This window comes from Copadichromis virginalis, linkage group LG15 (genome assembly GCF_057382275.1).
Source record: "Copadichromis virginalis isolate Kocher_CV1m ecotype Utaka linkage group LG15, C_Virginalis_male_GT1.1, whole genome shotgun sequence".
NCBI lineage: Eukaryota > Metazoa > Chordata > Actinopteri > Cichliformes > Cichlidae > Copadichromis > Copadichromis virginalis.
The window spans coordinates 1,910,601-1,928,669 of NC_140632.1; the positions used below are offsets into that span (position 1 = coordinate 1,910,601).

The 18,069-nt window shown below is 40.0% G+C and overlaps 1 protein-coding gene and 1 long non-coding RNA gene across 4 annotated transcripts; one reads left to right on the top strand and one right to left on the bottom strand.

The window, feature by feature from the left end:
• Window positions 1–9,584: 9,584 nt before the first annotated feature.
• Window positions 9,585–11,562, bottom strand: LOC146691498 (uncharacterized). Of its 3 annotated transcripts, XM_085431307.1 has the most exons (4): window positions 11,378–11,562; window positions 11,035–11,211; window positions 10,738–10,845; window positions 9,585–10,619 (listed from the first exon to the last, which is right to left on the bottom strand). In XM_085431307.1, the coding sequence occupies exons 2-4, from the start codon at window positions 11,208–11,210 to the stop codon at window positions 10,328–10,330; spliced, it is 576 nt and encodes a 191-aa protein (XP_085287433.1). In that variant the 5' UTR covers window position 11,211; window positions 11,378–11,562; the 3' UTR covers window positions 9,585–10,327. The 3 variants fall into 3 exon arrangements, with proteins under 3 accessions (XP_085287433.1, XP_085287434.1, XP_085287435.1); XM_085431308.1 differs by having other exon boundaries at window positions 11,035–11,562; XM_085431309.1 differs by lacking the exon at window positions 11,378–11,562 and having other exon boundaries at window positions 9,585–10,222; window positions 10,412–10,619; window positions 10,738–11,102.
• Window position 11,563: 1 nt separating this feature from the next.
• LOC146691499 (uncharacterized) lies at window positions 11,564–12,478 on the top strand. Its single transcript, XR_014915067.1, has 2 exons — window positions 11,564–11,772; window positions 12,155–12,478. It is a non-coding gene; the product is annotated as an uncharacterized LOC146691499 (long non-coding RNA).
• The last annotated feature ends 5,591 nt before the right edge of the window (window positions 12,479–18,069 follow it).

The window sequence follows — 18,069 nt, forward strand, 5'->3', positions numbered from 1 at the left end:
ATTTCCTGGGGGAGGGGGGGGCTTTGGCTACGTGGAGTTAAACAGTCTGTGTGGATGGCAGTAAAGGAACTACTGGCTGAATTACCACAAGCGGATCAAACATAGATGACACCTTTCCTTTTTAGTAACTTTGTGAATACTAGCGGGACTTGGGTTAGTTACCTGCAGACTGGACAGGAAGTCCTATTGTTTTCCTCAGACGACAGCTGATGAGTTCACAGCTATAGTCCGTACTGCTGTTCGTCATCTCCTTATGCTCCTCTTTTCCCTCCCTCAGCTGCTCACAAGCACATGGATTCCCCTGCTGGAGCCTAGTTGTCATGGAGGCCTCTTCCTGCTACAAGAAGGTTTTTCCTCACCAGATCTTGTTCATAGGGAATTAATGGATCCATGGTTCTCTCGGTATAAAGTTCATATCTATGATATGCACTACAATGATTTAGTATTGCTCTCTTACAATATTGGGGGATGAAAAGAATGATTTAACAGGGCTCAGGTATCCTTACCCACACGCATGTGTCACCAGAAACTCTAAATCCTCCTCTTCCATCATGCAACTTGATAGTGTTTGTCACTCAACCCCTCCAGTCTATTCTACACCCATCTTTTTCAAACTGCACCAGTTTTATCATTTTGTCTCCTGATTACATCACTATGACATCATCACAGTGATTTTGTCAGACTTGACAAAGCTCCTTCAGAGCCGTAGAGGACATTATGTAACTGTTCAAATGAAACGTGGGAAAGGGATTTTGATGTTTATTACCAGAGGACTGTCTCCTTAATGTGACATTAAAACTTCCTGCTACCTGTAAGAAGTATTCAAATGCTAATTGACGCCACTCTTTTGAACTACTTTTACCTGGTGTTCTGATCCAAGCGCTGTCATTTTTATCTTTGATCTGCTGCGTTAGGCTCTCATTCCCTCTCCAAGGATTTTCAAGGTTAGTTCACACGCAGCTTCTCGAGAATACACACGATCTTAACAAAGCCAGTTTCACCAGTATTTCAAGCCTTAAGCCATTTCAGGTGAGAACTCCCTATCCCGTTCAAAGGCTTTTGGGCTTGTCAGTAATATTGATTGTTTTCTCTCGTTGCGCAGGCTTTGCATTAAATGTTGTGAAATTTGCAGAAGCAGTTATGCACAGAGCAGAGAAACCACCGGGGTAAACTTTGTGAAGATGCTATAGGCTTGAATGAAATAGAAAAAGAATGAATTTTATGAAGCATTGATCGGCTAATTTGTGCCCCTCGTGTGGGAGGGTTCGCTGGATATGTGTTAAATTTAGTTTTTTGTAATTACAGTCTGCTGAATTTTACTAACACTTCACACAGACCAGGGGCAGCATTTAATCCATGTTAAGGTGTTTTCAGATGCCTGCTTCCTTCTTCTGTTCCTTCTGCTTTTTGGCTGCTCCCTTTAGGGCTCACCTGCTTCAATCTCATTCCATCCCTGGCAGGGGCGGAGCCAGAAAAATGTTCTTATGGTGCTATGGAAAACAAATGGGATGGCAAAATCAAAGCCTTTTTAAAATAAGTATCAAATTGTTACATTCTTACATTTACACACAATCCACAGTAATTTTTCATCATTTATTGGGTTAAGCTTCTGGAGTCCAGGGTGGAACTGGCCATTTCTGACTACTTTTATTTTCATCTTCAGTTTGTTTGTCACAATAAGATGCCGCACTATTTTTGATTGATTCATTTTTCACATCTCAAAACACTGTAGCTCTCTCTCTCTCTCTCTCTCTCTCCCACTTGCTTATTCCCTCCACCGTCACTCCCAAAACTTCCCCCTCATCCTAAACAACCAAATGTCACGTGCTGCCATATAACTTTTTTATTGGTCGACATGGTGATTTTTCCACCAATAGGAAAGGAGTGGCATTTTGTAATTTCTTTTTTTGTGCTGTCCTTGAAAATGCAGTTTTACGGTTTCTTCCTGCACTAAACATGACGACAGCGTTCAGAAAAAAGCATCGCTTATATTTTTTTTTTTTACATAAATCTGGTTTTATTGGCCTATTAACAAAATCTTCAAACTGGCATACAGTTTGAATTTCAAACCTTAAATCGGTCATGTGATTTGGAGGCGCCGACGTGCCCGTTGACCCAGAGGGTTAATAACACTCACCTTCATTCCACCTCCAGAGTGTACCAATCAACCACCAGTGTTAAAATCTAAAACACAGGTGTGCTCTGGCATCATAAGCATCCATTGTTACTGACAACAAGAAATAAAGCCAGTCCACACTATGGGCTGAACCATCTCACTGTAGCATGCTCAAAGTGTTAATGCTGGCTTTTTTTTTTTTTAAACAAACAACGCTGTCACATGCAAAACTAGGGTGGCAAGAGATCATTTCAGGGTGGCACATGGCCCCCACGCCACCCCTGTAGATCCCCCCGATCCCAGGCATCTTCCTCTGTCACATCAATGCTCTGCATGTCCTACTTCATTCATGAATCTTCCTGTCCTCTTTTCCTTCTACCTGGCAGCTCCATCTTCAACATCTTTTGCCGAGTATATCCAGCCTCCCTCCTCTGCACGTCCAAACCATGTCAGCTTCGCCTGACTTTGTCTTTAAACCGTTCAACTGTCATGCTCATTTCTAATCCTCACTTCGCATCTCTTGTTTACCGTCTGTTGCTTTGGATGGTTGAACCCACCTATTTAATTCGCGACCTCTTCCCCCATGTTCACCTTTCCACCTGTCTCCCTGTCATTCACACACACTCACATGTATTCCGTCTTACTGTTCCCGTTGAATTTCATTCCTCTTCTCTCCAGAGCATACCTCCGCCTCTCCACACTCTGTACCACCGGCTCCCTACTCTCACTACAGATCTGCAAACATCAGAGTCCACGGAGACTCCTGCCTGACCTCATCTGTCAGCCTGTCCATCACCAGTGCAAACAAAACAGGACTCAGAGCAGATCCTTTCTTTTTTGTTGTTGTGCCAAACACATTTACTTAACAAAGAGGAGCACTGCTGACTCTTTACAGGGTCATCTTGTTAGTATTTTCTTTTTTGTTTGTATTTTATTATTACATTCATCTGTGTGGTTATACAAAGCCGAAATTGACAGGGAAATCCCGCACCACCCTCCATGACCATGTCCCACAGAGACCTGGTTCGGCAATCCCCAAACCCACCCAGGCTCAGCCCCCCCCCCCACACACACACACACACACACACACACACACACCAAGGCAAACAAAGTAAGATTCACAAAGACACACATCCATCCATATCAGCCCACCTCCTGCAGATGTGCATCACTGCTACACATCTGCAAATCACTTTGCAACTCACCTCCAACTATTGTGTCTGACCGACAGGCTTGTTGTGCTTCTGCGTCTGCTAGGTTAGGTCTGAGGGACCTACGGTTTGTGGACAGAAAGTGAACATGGACTTACAGAACCTCAAAAAAAGGATGACTACCTGTCCGTGCTGTCTGCAGTCGTCTGTATCTACAACAGACAGCTGTTGTCTGCTCTGTTTTGTGCTGTGGTGTTGCTGCTGCTCTCCCAACCTCTGGCTATTCATGTGTACATACAAAGGGCAGGGAGGTCCCCAAACAGAGCTGCCAAAATAAATTACTACAAATGGAAATAACAAACATCAGAAGAAGGAAAAGGCAAACTCACGGGGACAGAACTTGAACTCAAAAGCACAGCTTTAATTGCTGGAAAACTAGAACACAGGCAATACAAAACTAAACTGGGAAAGCTAATCATAAAGTATACCAGGAGACACAGGGAGAATCACACACAGCATGAGGGAGACTACAACACTGACAAAGAGAAACACACGGCTTAAATACACTGGGAAGTAACGAGGGGAATGAGACACAGAAGGAGAGCACAGCTGGGAGAAATCAGGACTGACGAGACAAGCAAAGCAGGACGCATTCACATAAGACACGGACCATCAAAGTAAAACAGGAAGTATCACACAGAGACGCGAACTTGACACAGTGGAGACAGCAACTAAGAAACACAGAGACATAAACCATAAGGCAGAGGTCTAAGAACCAAAATACACAGGGAAATACTCAGCTTGGAACACAAGAGACTAGACTAGAGGGAGTAACAAAAGACCAACCATGAGAACATAATGCACAATGCAGAGGGACAGAAAACAAGAAACTCAAACATGCAAAGACACAATTACACAGAACAGAGGGGGCACAGAGAGACATGAAGGGCAAGGGATCAAAACTAGAAGCCATAGAATAAATCACACACAAGTACAATAATACAAAAATCACAAAGAACTAAAAACGCTGGGTCAGGAGACCCAGGACCGTGACACATTATTTCAGCAGTTATTACTTTATCCCTAAAGAAGACCTCAAGAAATGCAAAAAAGGACATTTTTGCATTCCACACCTGCAGTTCCTCTAGTGGCCACTTGAGGCTGGCTCAAATAAAGGGCAAAACATAAATTCCCATGTTAGGCTGGCCAACTGTACAGCATTTAGAAGCATGTGTGCAATATCAGAGGTCAGAGTATCAGAGGTCAACCTGAAGCAGTGAATGACAGTGACTTCCAAGTTCAGAGATTCCTGGAATTGGGCATTACGCCCCACCTGTGCTGACATAAATCACTGAACTGGACCAATCCACCATGTTTTTACTTGGAGCATTTTCGTTGATGGTCTGACAAAAACAAACACAAACAAAATCCTTGCTATGGTACAAAGTTTATTAGTTTAACTATTTAGCACTAATTATACAACATGAGTGTGTCTGTTGAAGCTCGCTGGTGTTAGCTGATAGCACTCCATCATGGCACGGCTTTAAAATGCAGTTAAAACCAAAGGACGACACATCAGTACCCCCATCCATCTGAAAATAATCAGCTAATAAAAAGTCTCATTTCTTCCTGTTTTGCGACGTTATCCAAAACACAGAAGCCACATTTTTAAGTGAACTAGTTGCAGACACTAAAGTGGAGAGTACACTCATGAAGAAATGAGAAAATATTCAGAGGCAGACTAACAGATATTTGATGTCGATTTACTAGATTTGTTTTCAACCACAAGCAGCAGCTGGATGCAAAAGGCTGTTTACTTAAACAGCCTTTGTTCTATAAATCAGTCATGAAAAACCATTATTGCATATTTTACCCCAAACAGCTGAACTGTTCTTAGATCTTATTTACAGCGTAGCATTTGCAGCACATGCTTGGTAGACGACTGCTCACTCTGTCAGCATATGTGTCAATGAATGTGTGTGTGTATATTTGCTGGACTGAGTGGGGGGTGTTTGTGTTTAACCTGAAATTATGGTGGTAACCAATCCTGTGCTGTGGTTATTCCCACTCTGTCACAAAGGCTAGCCAAGCAAAAGGGTTATCTTGCTCTTTTTCAACTTTATCTCCTCAGCCATATTGTGCCTCCAGTCCAATCCCTGCCTTTTAAAGTCTCTGGTCTCACTTTTTCTTCCTTTTCGTGACAGATTGAAAAAAATGAATTACTCTTTGTTCTTCACCTGGGGGAATTCTGAAAAGCAGTCACTCTATTTTCAGCAGGTGACTCTCATTCTGCATGGCTTAGAAGCTGGCACAATGAATACCAAAATCTGACAGTAGACAATAAATTAGAGTAGAGGCAAATGTAAACATAATTAAATGCGTCCTGTGGGCCCCGAAGCCTGGTGCACTCCAGCGTTCATGGACATTAATGCAGCCTGCCTTCTTGATTTGGACTCAAATTGATCATTTTATGCACAAAATGTGTGCTATTAAAGCATACCTAAGGGATGGAGCTGTCGCCGAATGTCCGCCCTGCATTCACATCCAACTGGAGGCAGAATCTTGGAAACCATGACTGCCTTAAAAGGAAGAGGAGGAAGTGGGAGAAAATGAAAGTGGAAGACAGCAAGGCTGTTAATAATTAATTCGGCAGAGTTTTGGTCCTAGGAGGCCAGAGGAAAATATATTGATGTTAGAAAAATGCTAATTAAAGAAAGGCGCACACTTCGGTTTGGAAGGCATCCGTCTGCCCAGGCAGTTTGAAATCTCACTGCTGCCTGGGCTAATGGTGCTAGTTATGCCTTTGGGGAAACACGGCATGAAACACAGAGGCGGGTGCTAATGAGTCTTGCGGACCTCTCCGGCACACAGGATGAATGGGAACGATGGAGAGAACACACTGAAAGGGAAGAAGGAGCCGCTCTTGGTGGAAGATGATTCATATTCTCTGGAAATTTCGTGGCAAACGAGGGAAGAGGGATCCTTCGGTGGGTAAAACTGGATTGACATGCGCCCCACAGACTCTCTGCTGGCAGCCAATATCGAGACGCACTGCAAAGAGATCAACAGAGAGCGCGCGATGATCAACATATCTACACTATTTGGTTTCACACAGCATGAGAAAGACAGAGGAAGCAAGCAAGGGGGGGGGGGAGATAAAGACCACAGTGATACAGAAACAATCAAAGTACTTGTTTATCCACATCTATGCCCCGGTCCCCCCAGGTGTGTGGTCAGAGTATATACCCTAACAAGAAACAGTCTATAATCATGGTCGTTTGGGCCGTTTCTCATGGATTTTACTGGGCTGAGTCCAAATATGGTAATCATAATAGCTGATTGGCTATTTATACATATTTATAATCATTAACTGTTAGCTTATGTCGTCTTATCTGTTTATGGTGACTTCATATGATAATATTGGGCCTCGTTCGCTAATATATTTGTGGAAACGTTCTTACCCTCAGCACACAAAATCCCCATCAGATTAATGACACGTGCACACCGGCCAATTTCTTCCCACAGTGCATGTGTTGAATCAGTGAATCAGCCTCATTCCAGATTCTGCCTGCAGTCTGCACGCTACCTGCATACCTCCACAGCCCCTTTACACCATACAGAGGGGGAAACTATTTGAGCCCCTGCCGAGTTTGTAAGTTTGCTCACTTACAAGCAAATGAACGGTCTCTAATTTCTCTGGTAGTTTAATTTTAATGGTGAGAGACAGGATACCAGATGAAAATCAAGAAGAAACGCATTACTTGAACGTCATAAATTGATTTGGATGTCATTGAGTGAAAGAAGTTCTTGATGCTCTACAACCTGACTCCTGCAGATTGTCATTGAGTTTGGCTGTGAGCCGCATGAGCGCGCAGCCAAACTCAATGACATGCAAATGACTTTATAACTTTTATGTAATGTTTTTTTCTGGAGTTTTGATTGATATTCTGTCTCTCTCCATTAAAATGAATTCACCAAAATAATTTAGAGACTGTTCATTTCTTTGTGAGTCAGCAAACTTACAAATTCAGCAGAGGATCAAATAATTATTTCCCCTCATTGTGTAAGCAATGATGTTTACCCCGAGGACAAGCAGCGAGAACACTGCACCGCTAAGGTAAAAAAGCAGGAGAAGCTCCGACTTTAGTCTCACTGCAGCAATGAAGCCCTGAACAACAAAGCTCAGGCGCAATTCTCTCCGTGCAGAGGACACAGTCACTCAATTAAATTCAAATTCACACAAATGTGTCTATAACTGTTTCCATATTACACCAGTTCCAATTTGCCGGTGGTGAGTAAATAGCAACAGTAAACTGCAGTTGTAAACATGTAAATTATGAGACTGTGTTGTAACATTGTAAAAATCAAACAACACGCCGCCTTGAAGATAAATGTTTAAACAGAACATCACCAGAGTTTGTTGGATCTGGAAGGATTTTATTTATGTTCCTGAGAAAAAGTGCAGCTTTCCACCAGAGAGACAATCGTTAGGGGAAAATGCTGCAAGAACGTTAATAATAATAATAATAATAAATATAGTATAATATAGTTCTGTGTAAATAATCATTCTGTACATACGATAATTTTTAATCCTACAACTGTTTATAACTTGCATAGTTCACATTTCTGTATAGTTTTTTATTTCATATTTATAGCCTGTACATAGCCTGTACATACTTATAGTTATAGAATATTCATAACATACTTCATACCGTGTACATTATAACATACCATAATAGACCCATTTCTGTAATATACTCACATATCTATATTATTGCTAATATATATTGTAATATATCTATATCACTAAAGCACTTCTGGATGGATGCAAACTGCATTTCGTTGCCCTGTACCTGTGCATGTGCATGACAATAAAGTTGAATTCTATTCTATTCTATAATAATAATAATAATAATAATAATAATAACAGCACAACTCCCCCAAAGTGCAAGATCAATACTAAAACGTGGATTGTTTGATTACAATGTGATGACATCAGCCTGTTGCATGTGTACACGTCTCTTCATGCGATATATTAGTTATATTAGTCATTATGGTTTCTTCACATTTATTAAGGTCAATTTCACAGTGGACGCTAACAGTGAAGGTCGAGACAAAGTGCCTAGCCAACCTAAATACTTGTGTCCTCTGAGGTCTAGTGTATTGTTGTGAAGTTTGAAAACAATCCATAAAAAATTGTGGCTCATATAAAGTATTTACTGATTTTCACATTTGGTTGACCCGATCTCTCTCTCTCTCTCTCTCTCCACTGTTCCTCCATTTCCTGTCCAGAGCATCTTCCGGTGTGATGTTTGCAGCCTTCATATCCTCTTCGATTCGGTCCATCCAGTGCTTTTTTTTCTCATCGCTACGGACAACGGGTGTGGCCCGATATTCATGTTGGTCGGTCTGTTTCTACCAACACACAAAATTTGAACAAGATATCTTGAAAATGTGGTTGCTACACTTCTAACAGACAGATAAACAGAAAACCAAACTGAAGCAGCTGCACACTCCCTCCCTTCAGGGAAACAATAGTAGTAATATTCAATTTAAAAACGTGCTTTTAAATTTTGTAGGAAAGCCAGAGCTTCATTATTTGCTTGTGTGCATCGTCTGAGGCACTTTAAAAAGTTGTTTGTGAGGTAGGAACAGTTCAGGTACTCGTGTGTGAAGTGTTCGTAACACGGTTTACACACACATTTATGCACAGCTGTTTATAAATGAGGCCCATTCTTCATTATGTAGCACATCAATAACCACAGAAGTGTGTATAGAGAGAGAAGACTCGAATATGAAACATATTAGAAAACAAGGTACCACTTTACAATAAGGCTCCCCTTATAGATGCTAATAAATAGTTTATAGCTATATTATTAATTAATCTGTAAATGCTTTATAAACCATTATTAATGGTTTATTATGCATTAGTTAAGGGTGAGAAAGAGGAAAAAAACTGACCGGTTTCTTGCCAAATAGTGAGCCAAATGTGTTCACCTATATATTTCATCTAGAGTTGCTATATTAAACATTTCAGACTAAGTTACTATCCTGTAAGCACAATCAGCATTTGTAAACATATTTTTTATCATATAAAATTGTACTTGTACTTCATAACACCATTTATTAATGACTACTAAACATTTATAAATGACAAAAGATAGCTTTGTCGTAAAGTTTAAAACATGTCAACATTTATTAATCACTAATAAACATTTATAAATGCCAAATGGGAGCCTTATTGTAAAGTGTAAAGCATAACACCATTTATTAATCACTAATAAACATTTATAAATGACAAAAGTGAGTCTTAAATGTATAATGTCACCATTTATAACACTTAGACCTAAATTACAATCAGTGCTTGAAATAACATTTAACTACTGTCAAAAATGGCAATGTATTGTAAGAGTAACACATGTAACATTAAATGTGTTTTTTAAAACACCAAACAGTCACCCACTCCAAAAAAAGTTCATGCCAGACTGGTTCAAACTGGAAATATTTTTTGTATGTCCTTAAATAAGCGTCCCAGTGGTCCATCAGGGTGTCGCGAACCAAGCCAAGATGACCACTCAAGAACCATCAGGTGTTCCTCCAGCAACTTCTCAGTGCGATTTCCTCTTAGTCTGCGGACATGTCCTTTGATGGTCATCCAAGCCCTTTCGATATGCTGTGTATGACTGCCAGATTGAGGATCTACAAACCACCTGCTGTGATTTACAGTGTAATGTCTGTACCCTATGTTTGTCAAAACATTCTTGTAGGCTCTCCACTCATCACTGATAATGGCACTACCCAACTTAACATGCTGTCTGATCAGAGGAACAAGGTGGCGCCTTGATCGTTTTTCAACAAGTTTTAACACGAGCCTTCGCCTTTTGTCTTTAATTCCCATCATTCCAAATACCCATTTCTTCCTTTTCCATGCATTTCCAAAGCATCCACGTGCATACTGAAAACAAAAAGAATAAAATTAAACAGAATTAAAATGAAAAAGAATAAAATTAAATATCTACAAAGAAACATTCAAAAAGATGGTTGCTTCTACTAATTTTTTTTACTTATGGTAAAGGTTTCCATGTTTAGAGGACACAGTCAGATCTGCATTGATTCTAACAAACCTGTCTGAGAGTTTACCAACCTTTCGCTGATGACGGAGACAGCTTTCATCTATAACCACAAATTCTCTGTCACCACCAAGATGGTGTCCATTGTTTATTCTGTGTCTTTTAATTGCACGTATACAAACATGTCGAATGTGTCTTGCCATGCTACTTAGTGTTCTGGAGCTGCCAGCCACTTCATCATCGATCATATCTATTTGTCTGAGCCTGAGCCCTTGTGAAAATCTGTGATAGAAATTGAGGCAATTATTACTTACTGAGGCCCTAATTTTATTTCACAAGTCTCGTATTGGTGTTCAATTATGAAAGGTGCATTGTTATTAATGTCTACATCTACATATACCTGTAAATGAACTTCATCCAACTGAAAAGAGATGTTTTTGATTTCTCAAAGAGGGAGCCAGTTCTAATTGTTCTGGAAACTTTCCTATGACTTGCTCTTTTGCAGCACCTGAGAACATATCAATGAGTTAAGTAAAGAAATGGACCCTTAAACAAGAGCATTAATTGAAAAGATAATCACAAAATTAAGTATGAAGAAAATAATAATGAAAAGAGGTTAATGCTCCCTCTTGCATTGATAACCGAAATATTTTGTTATATTTACTACATGCACTACATTATCATGCATTATACATACCACATATATTGGTCTTTCTTCACCACGGAAATCATTTTCATCTTATGGTGACAAACAGGACATCTAAGCTTCTTTTTTAGCAGGTGTTTCTTCTGCAGCCATTTAATTAGCCTTAGTGCCTTATATTTAGTTTGTTTTCCTTCTATTCTGGCGCGCAATCTCATTCCCAAAGACATTCTGGTGGAAAAAAATGAGTAATTTATTTTATTATCACCTCGAAACACCGTAAAATACTCTATGGGAGTCTAGTGCAAATCGGTTCAGAGTTAAAGAACTTCACATGCTATATAAAACAAGCCCTATAATCAAAAATAGTCCCACGCAAAAAAGAGGATTGTCTCACCTGTTATAATGTATCTCCGACTTTGTTATGTAGATCTAACCCGCTGGATTCATGCTAAAAAAATATGTTCTGCCGCCAAAGGGAGGGAAAACAAATTTAATTTAAACGCAGAGGAGCTTATACAACCATCCAATCACAGTTAACTTTATTAAGGAAAGCCCCTCCTCTCAGAGCGAGACAGGCAGTGGAGCGCTCTGGAAGGTCAAGCCAAAGGGGCACGAACAGACACACTGAAGGCGCTCGTTCAAGTTGCTGCGCCATGGATGGAGCAGAAGATAAAAATTTGTGTGCGTCTGCGACTTACACAGTTAGCACACGTTCGAAGAGATACAAAAAGCAGAGACTGGATGATCTAGATTGCACTAAGCCAACGACGTCAGCAGTTAGACATGAAGGTGAGTATAATGCTAGCTAGCTAGCTACCGAGCCATTTGGCTGCTAGCTACAGTGGCTAACTAACATCACATAACATGTGAATAGCTCTATTACTATTGGTTATTCCAAACGATTTATATCACTTAGTTGTATATTTTTAGTTTTGTTTATGTGCATCATTAAATTTATATTAAACACCCTGGTAAGGCAGTACACATAAGAATTATTTGCCTTGTTTTAGAAATGTCTGAACCACCACATGTGTATATAACATAATTTTTACAAAGTGGCTTTTTATAAATTCAAGTTGTAACCGTTTTTAATCAATATTTTATTTGAGTTTCCCAAGTTTAGATTATAAATTATTTTAGTATTGTAATTTAATAATTGTTTGTTCTTTAGATTCTTCTTCTAATCCTGCCCCTACTGCAACTGCCCTTCTTAACAAGGAGCGAGAGAAACTGACTTTTCTTAAGGAGGAACTGGAGCGCGACACCCTGATGGACCACTGGGACGCTTATTTAAGGACATACAAAAAATATTTCCAGTTTGAACCAGTCTGGCATGAACTTTTTTTGGAGTGGGTGACTGTTTGGTGTTTTAAAAAACACATTTAATGTTACATGTGTTACTCTTACAATACATTGCCATTTTTGACAGTAGTTAAATGTTATTTCAAGCACTGATTGTAATTTAGGTCTAAGTGTTATAAATGGTGACATTATACATTTAAGACTCACTTTTGGCAATTATAAATGTTTATTAGTGATTAATGTTGACATGTTTTAAACTTTACGACAAAGCTATCTTTTGTCATTTATAAATGTTTAGTAGTCATTAATAAATGGTGTTATGCTTTACACTTTACAATAAGGCTCCCATTTGGCATTTATAAATATTTATTATTCATTAATAAATGGTTTTATGCTTTACACTTTACAACAAAGCTCCGATTGATAGTTGTGGATATTTATAATGCATTTCTGAAGTACAATTTTATATGATAAAAAATATGTTTACAAATGCTGATTGTGCTTACAGGATAGTAACTTAGTCTAAAATGTTTAATATAGCAACTCTAGATGAAATATATAGGTGAACACATTTGGCTCACTATTTGGCAAGAAACCGGTCAGTTTTTTTCTTCTTTCTCACCCTTAACTAATGCATAATAAACCATTAATAATGGTTTATAAAGCATTTACAAATTAATTAATAATATAGCTATAAACTATTTATTAGCATCTATAAGGGGAGCCTTATTGTAAAGTGGTACCGAAAAGAATTATCTTGCCTTTGCATTTGGTGCATGTTCTATGAGACGCAGTGCTTATAAAGAGGAGGATGTGAAAGAAAATTTAAAAAGAATAAAAAATAAAGATCAGTTGCATGATAAGAAAACATACACGTTCAGTTTGTTCAAAACCAGATGAATAATTAGGAAAAAGAGCCGTCTGAAAATTAGGACCCACTTTTTCCAAAATTCAGGTGCCAAAATCCAACTGACTCATTTCCAGTTAAGAAATGACTCGACTACATTAGACAGTTGTGCCAACCAACAATTTTAGGTCATTTTAAGCAAAAGTTAAAATCCTCGAGATGAAAAGGTTAAGAAGAAGTTCAGCAGGTAGTATTAACAACGTATCTTATGTGTGTAGCCATTTGGTTGAGCTGATTTCAGATTGTAATTATAGAGCTGCATTAAAAGTCACACCGTTGTGACCGTTTCCATATCGAATTTAATTACCATTCATCCAACACACGTGGAGGTATTTTCAGGTTCAGAATGACTTTAATCCCTGACGGTGCTTCTTTTGTGACAGCTGCTCAAATATTTTAAGTGGTGGAAGCCCTGAGCCTGGATTCTCACACAGCGACAGACTGCCGCGTGGCTGCTTTTCTTACCTCTGTCATAAATATTCTGTTTGCCAAAACCATCTGTAAGCTGATGATGTGACTTTGGAGCATTTCACTGAATGTATCTAACAATACATGTATAATGTGCACTCGACTGCACCGTGGGGCCTTTAGCTTGCTGTCCTGCAGCCTCACCTCGTGTGTGATGGCAGGAGGATATCGTCAGTCTGTAGAGACTCTGGTTTTTTCATCGTTTCATTTCATTCCTCTTCTTCCTGTTTGTGTCCTCTGTTGCTGATGTTCTGGTCATGATGCATTTCCCCTGTTTTTGGTCCTTGATTGAAAAAAAAAACACGAGTCTCATGAAGAAGCATCCACTAAGGCCTTTATATATGTCTGTATATAAATCACAGCCTTCTTTACACTTTTACTACAAATCTTCACTTTAACCTCCTCGTAGCACCGTCAGAAGAAACATTAGTGTCTCTTCACAGGTGCCACACTGGGGCCGTGAGACATGAGAAAAGTCGTAAACCTCTGGTGACAATTTTTGACCCCAGTGTAATAATGGTAGAAGAACTCAGGCTACTCATTGCTTATTTTACACACCTGGAAACTTACTACAGTAGGATTTGTTCAGCACTCTTCTAGTTCTGACCAGTAGAAGCTTTAACTGTGACATTTGCACCTGCAGCCAATACAATGACTAACTTAAAATGTTGAAATCGAATTAAAACATTAACATTTTTACCACGTATGTAGCCTTAGACACCCTGTAGTGCTTTTTCATACATTATATGTGCCTTTTTGTAATGGAGACCAGGAGTTCCATTAGCCTTTCTTGACTGACTGGTTGGGAATTAAAAACTATAATGAAGGAAATCACACATTGGTTGATAGTGAGTCTTTATTAGGGTTATTTGGGTTAATATTTAAGTGACTGGCCATCCGACCTGTGTCGGGATGAGTTAGAGCTGTTCACGTTTAATCATTTGTTTGTAACTTAAATTATTTGGATATGTAAAAAGAGAAGTGGTGACAGCGCTCACCTTTCCTGGTTGCTTCTTTTGCAGGATGTGGAGCAGAAGAGTAAAAGCAGCTCAATCTCCTGCTTATGAGCTCCTGGAGCGAACCAGCGGCCAGGCTAGGGGGGTGTGGTTAAGGTGCTTTAATGTATATAGAAGTGTGTGAAGTCAATATTTTATTGACTTATTTATAGGATTGTTACAAATCGAATTATGTCTATGATGTGTTATATTGTGCTTGATGTTTTCTTATGGGGAGGTTTATGTTTTCGTTTAATTTGCTGACCCCCAGACTTGGTCTATTCCAGATGCTCACCTGAATCAGGTAGAGTATAAAAGGAAGCCTTTCCCCTTTAGAAGGTGGGGATTCTTTCCTGTGTCAACATGTGGGCTCGTTAATAAAGTCTAACATTTGATGGACACATTTTACTCCAGCCTCGAGCTATTTTATTGGAAGTGACCCACAGCCACAGGTACGCATAGTTGACTTGAGGTCTAGTAATTATGCCAGATGGATACACGTCTGTGGATTGTAGCGCAAGGATAGAAAAGCAAAAATAGATCTTTGCATTAATAAAAATAGGCTTTTCCTCTACTTTGGTCTTTCTCAGAGCCCAGAGAAAGAGTCAGGAGATCACTGAAGCAGAGAGTAGATATTCAGCCATCCTGGGTGATTAATGTAAACAGTCTGCACAGCTTTCACTGGGCTCTACAAACGGCTTTACAATATGTTTCTCATTCACGTACTCACCCCAAGCAACAATGACGGCAGAGCTGCCATGCGGCGTCTCGACTGAGGACACTTGGGTAAACGGAGAGGCCGGGTATCGAACCGCTCCGCCACCTGAACTCTGCCCCCCCCTACGGAATATCTTTACAAAATTTAAATTCATCAAACAGCAGTCGAGATATTTCAGCCCTGTCCAAATCACAATTATGCAGAAACAATCAACGAGCAATCAACTTTGTGCTCCTGTTTCTCATAAGAGCTCGGTCAAATTACACACTGTGATTTGTGCTTTCTGTCAAACATCCCCACACATTTCCCAGGACAGTAGAAGAATAGCAAATAAATGACAGTCATTAAGTATTAATTTGCAGGCTTGTATGAATTCTTGACATTTGCCTCGGGCAAATAAGGTGCCGTGCAGAAACAAATTAAGCCTCCCTGTTTATATACGTTTCTTACACGTAAAGCTTTAAAGCGCACATCCTGTGCTTTCTTCTCCAACATGAAAAGAATGTGTTCCTGTAGGTGGTGTTTACTCCATGTTCTCAAAGGACTTTATTCAAATGATCTTCGTGTGTTGCTTTCTTTGATCTCTGGAAGTAAAGTGGATTTTATTGTAGCATATTACACTACTCTTACTCGAACTCAAACAGCAAATATGATGATGGTAACCGCTGCAGTAGCCTTCCACGTGTAAAGTACTTATTTCTTTACCTTTAATTGCAAATTTCTGTTTGATGTGTTCCAAGAGCGTCCACTGGCATAACGGCTGCGCCTTCCCGCTTCATTGGACGCCCCCCACAGCTTAATAACACATAAGTGTCTTATATCCTCTACAGTTTTCTATTTTTGTTGCATCAGAGATAGCAACGTGAGCACGGAGGAGAGAAGCCACCTTTTGTAGTGGCAGATCGTCAGGAAGACAAGAGGTTCCCATCTTCCTCTTTCTCCTTCTCTTTTAGCTGGAGCTGATAGACCTGATTATATTTTCCATGCCAGGCCTCACACAGTTCCTTCGTGAAATGGGCGATCAAATCGAAAGCAAGTACATCAGTGCAGATATCAGATCAGCAGGAGATAACTTAAATAACTTGACAAAGATTAGACTTTGATTGGACACAGAGATTGTCTTATTGATCTCTGTGGCTCCATCAAACGTGATATGATCGTTACTTAAATGTATCCCATTAAACAACATTCAGGTCCTCACTCATTTTTCCAGTGATGCAGAATAACTAAATGCATTTCCTCCACAATCACGTGCATAAGTGCAGCTTTGATGCCCCTAAACCTGATTCATGTCTCTTCTTTTTGAATACTAAAAAAAACATTAACAGGCACTAAAAGAAATCAATAATTTCCTTAACTTTTATTGCAGCACTGTGATTAAAAAGGCAGTTAGATCCAGCTGTTTTTGCAGAAGTGACAATTAAAAATCAAACAATTAAAATCTGATTGTTGTAAGTGCAGACTTTCACCTTCAATTCAAGCAGTTTAACAAAATAATTTGCTCAACTCTTTAGGAATTACAGACATTTTCACATTTTGTTATCCAACGTGCTAAACGGTCCTCTATAGGGTAAAGCAGCGGTGCCCAACCCCCGGGCCACGGGCCGGCTGTGAGTCGTTTGGTATCGGGCCGCGAGAGTTGAGGCTCGGCTGTGAAATTTTATCGTTATTTTTTTAACTCAGTTTCTCTTTTCCTGTGTACAGGTTCTGGTTTTATTTTGTTGTATTTATAACAGGTAATCTGCGACACCTTAAAGGCCGGTCTGTGAAAATATTGTTGGACATGAACGGGTCTGTGGCGCAAAAAAGGTTGGTGACCGCTGGGATCAGGCTCCAGGGTGCCTGGCTGCAGTCACAGTTCTGACTCACTTACATCTTCCTATAACTCACAACTGCACACGAATATATAGCATTTTTCTACTCTGCCTGAATACTTCATTCACCCAAGCACCTTTTTTCTTTGGGAAGTGCTTTCCTTTAGCGTTCTCACTCCAATAAACACCTTAGAAACTCTGTGTTTAGTATCTTACCCACACAGACTGGAGCAGTCAGGGATCAAACCGCCAGCCTTCCCGAGATACAGCCGCCCTACAGCCCAAAGCGTATGACCCGCGCTCAACAGGTTACCCACACCTCTCATCAAAAACACATCCTGGATAAAGGACAAACATCCACTCAGTGTGCCGTCTGTCCAGCTGTGGACATCTAAGGGCATCACAGACCTGTTATTATGCAGAAAGTGCATGATAATATTTACTGATGGAATTAGGAGAAATGTCTTGGAGGGACTGAATCTAGAGTTCCCAGAAGAACCCGTGCAGACACGAGGAGAACACGCAAACTTCACACAGACGGCAGGCTAATCGCACCAGCACCGCGCTGCTCCTGTACTCGTGTATTTCTAAACAAAATGAAATCTGATTCACCTGAAAATGGTCTGGAAGGACTTCAGTCGGGCCTTTAATTAAAACTGAAGCTTGTCAAAGGAGCTTGCAAAGAAAAGCGTCTGGACTTCTTTAAGTTGCTTGAAGACGTTTCAAGGTGGGAAACTGGGCGTGGGTTCACAAGCGCATGGCACAACACAGAAGAGCCACCTCCACAGGACAAGACTCAGCAGTCCATCTGCATCTTAAGGATAAAGGTCACTCTTTCGAGGATGCCAATGTTCACATTTTGGACAGAGAGGACAGATGGTT

What these genes read in the sequence shown, in the direction of transcription:
- LOC146691498 (XM_085431309.1), bottom strand. An exon ending in GTCTCCGTCATCAGCGAAAG is followed by an intron (nt 10,223 to 10,411) that starts GTTGGTAAACTC and finishes TTTTGTTTTCAG; the next exon opens with TATGCACGTGGATGCTTTGG.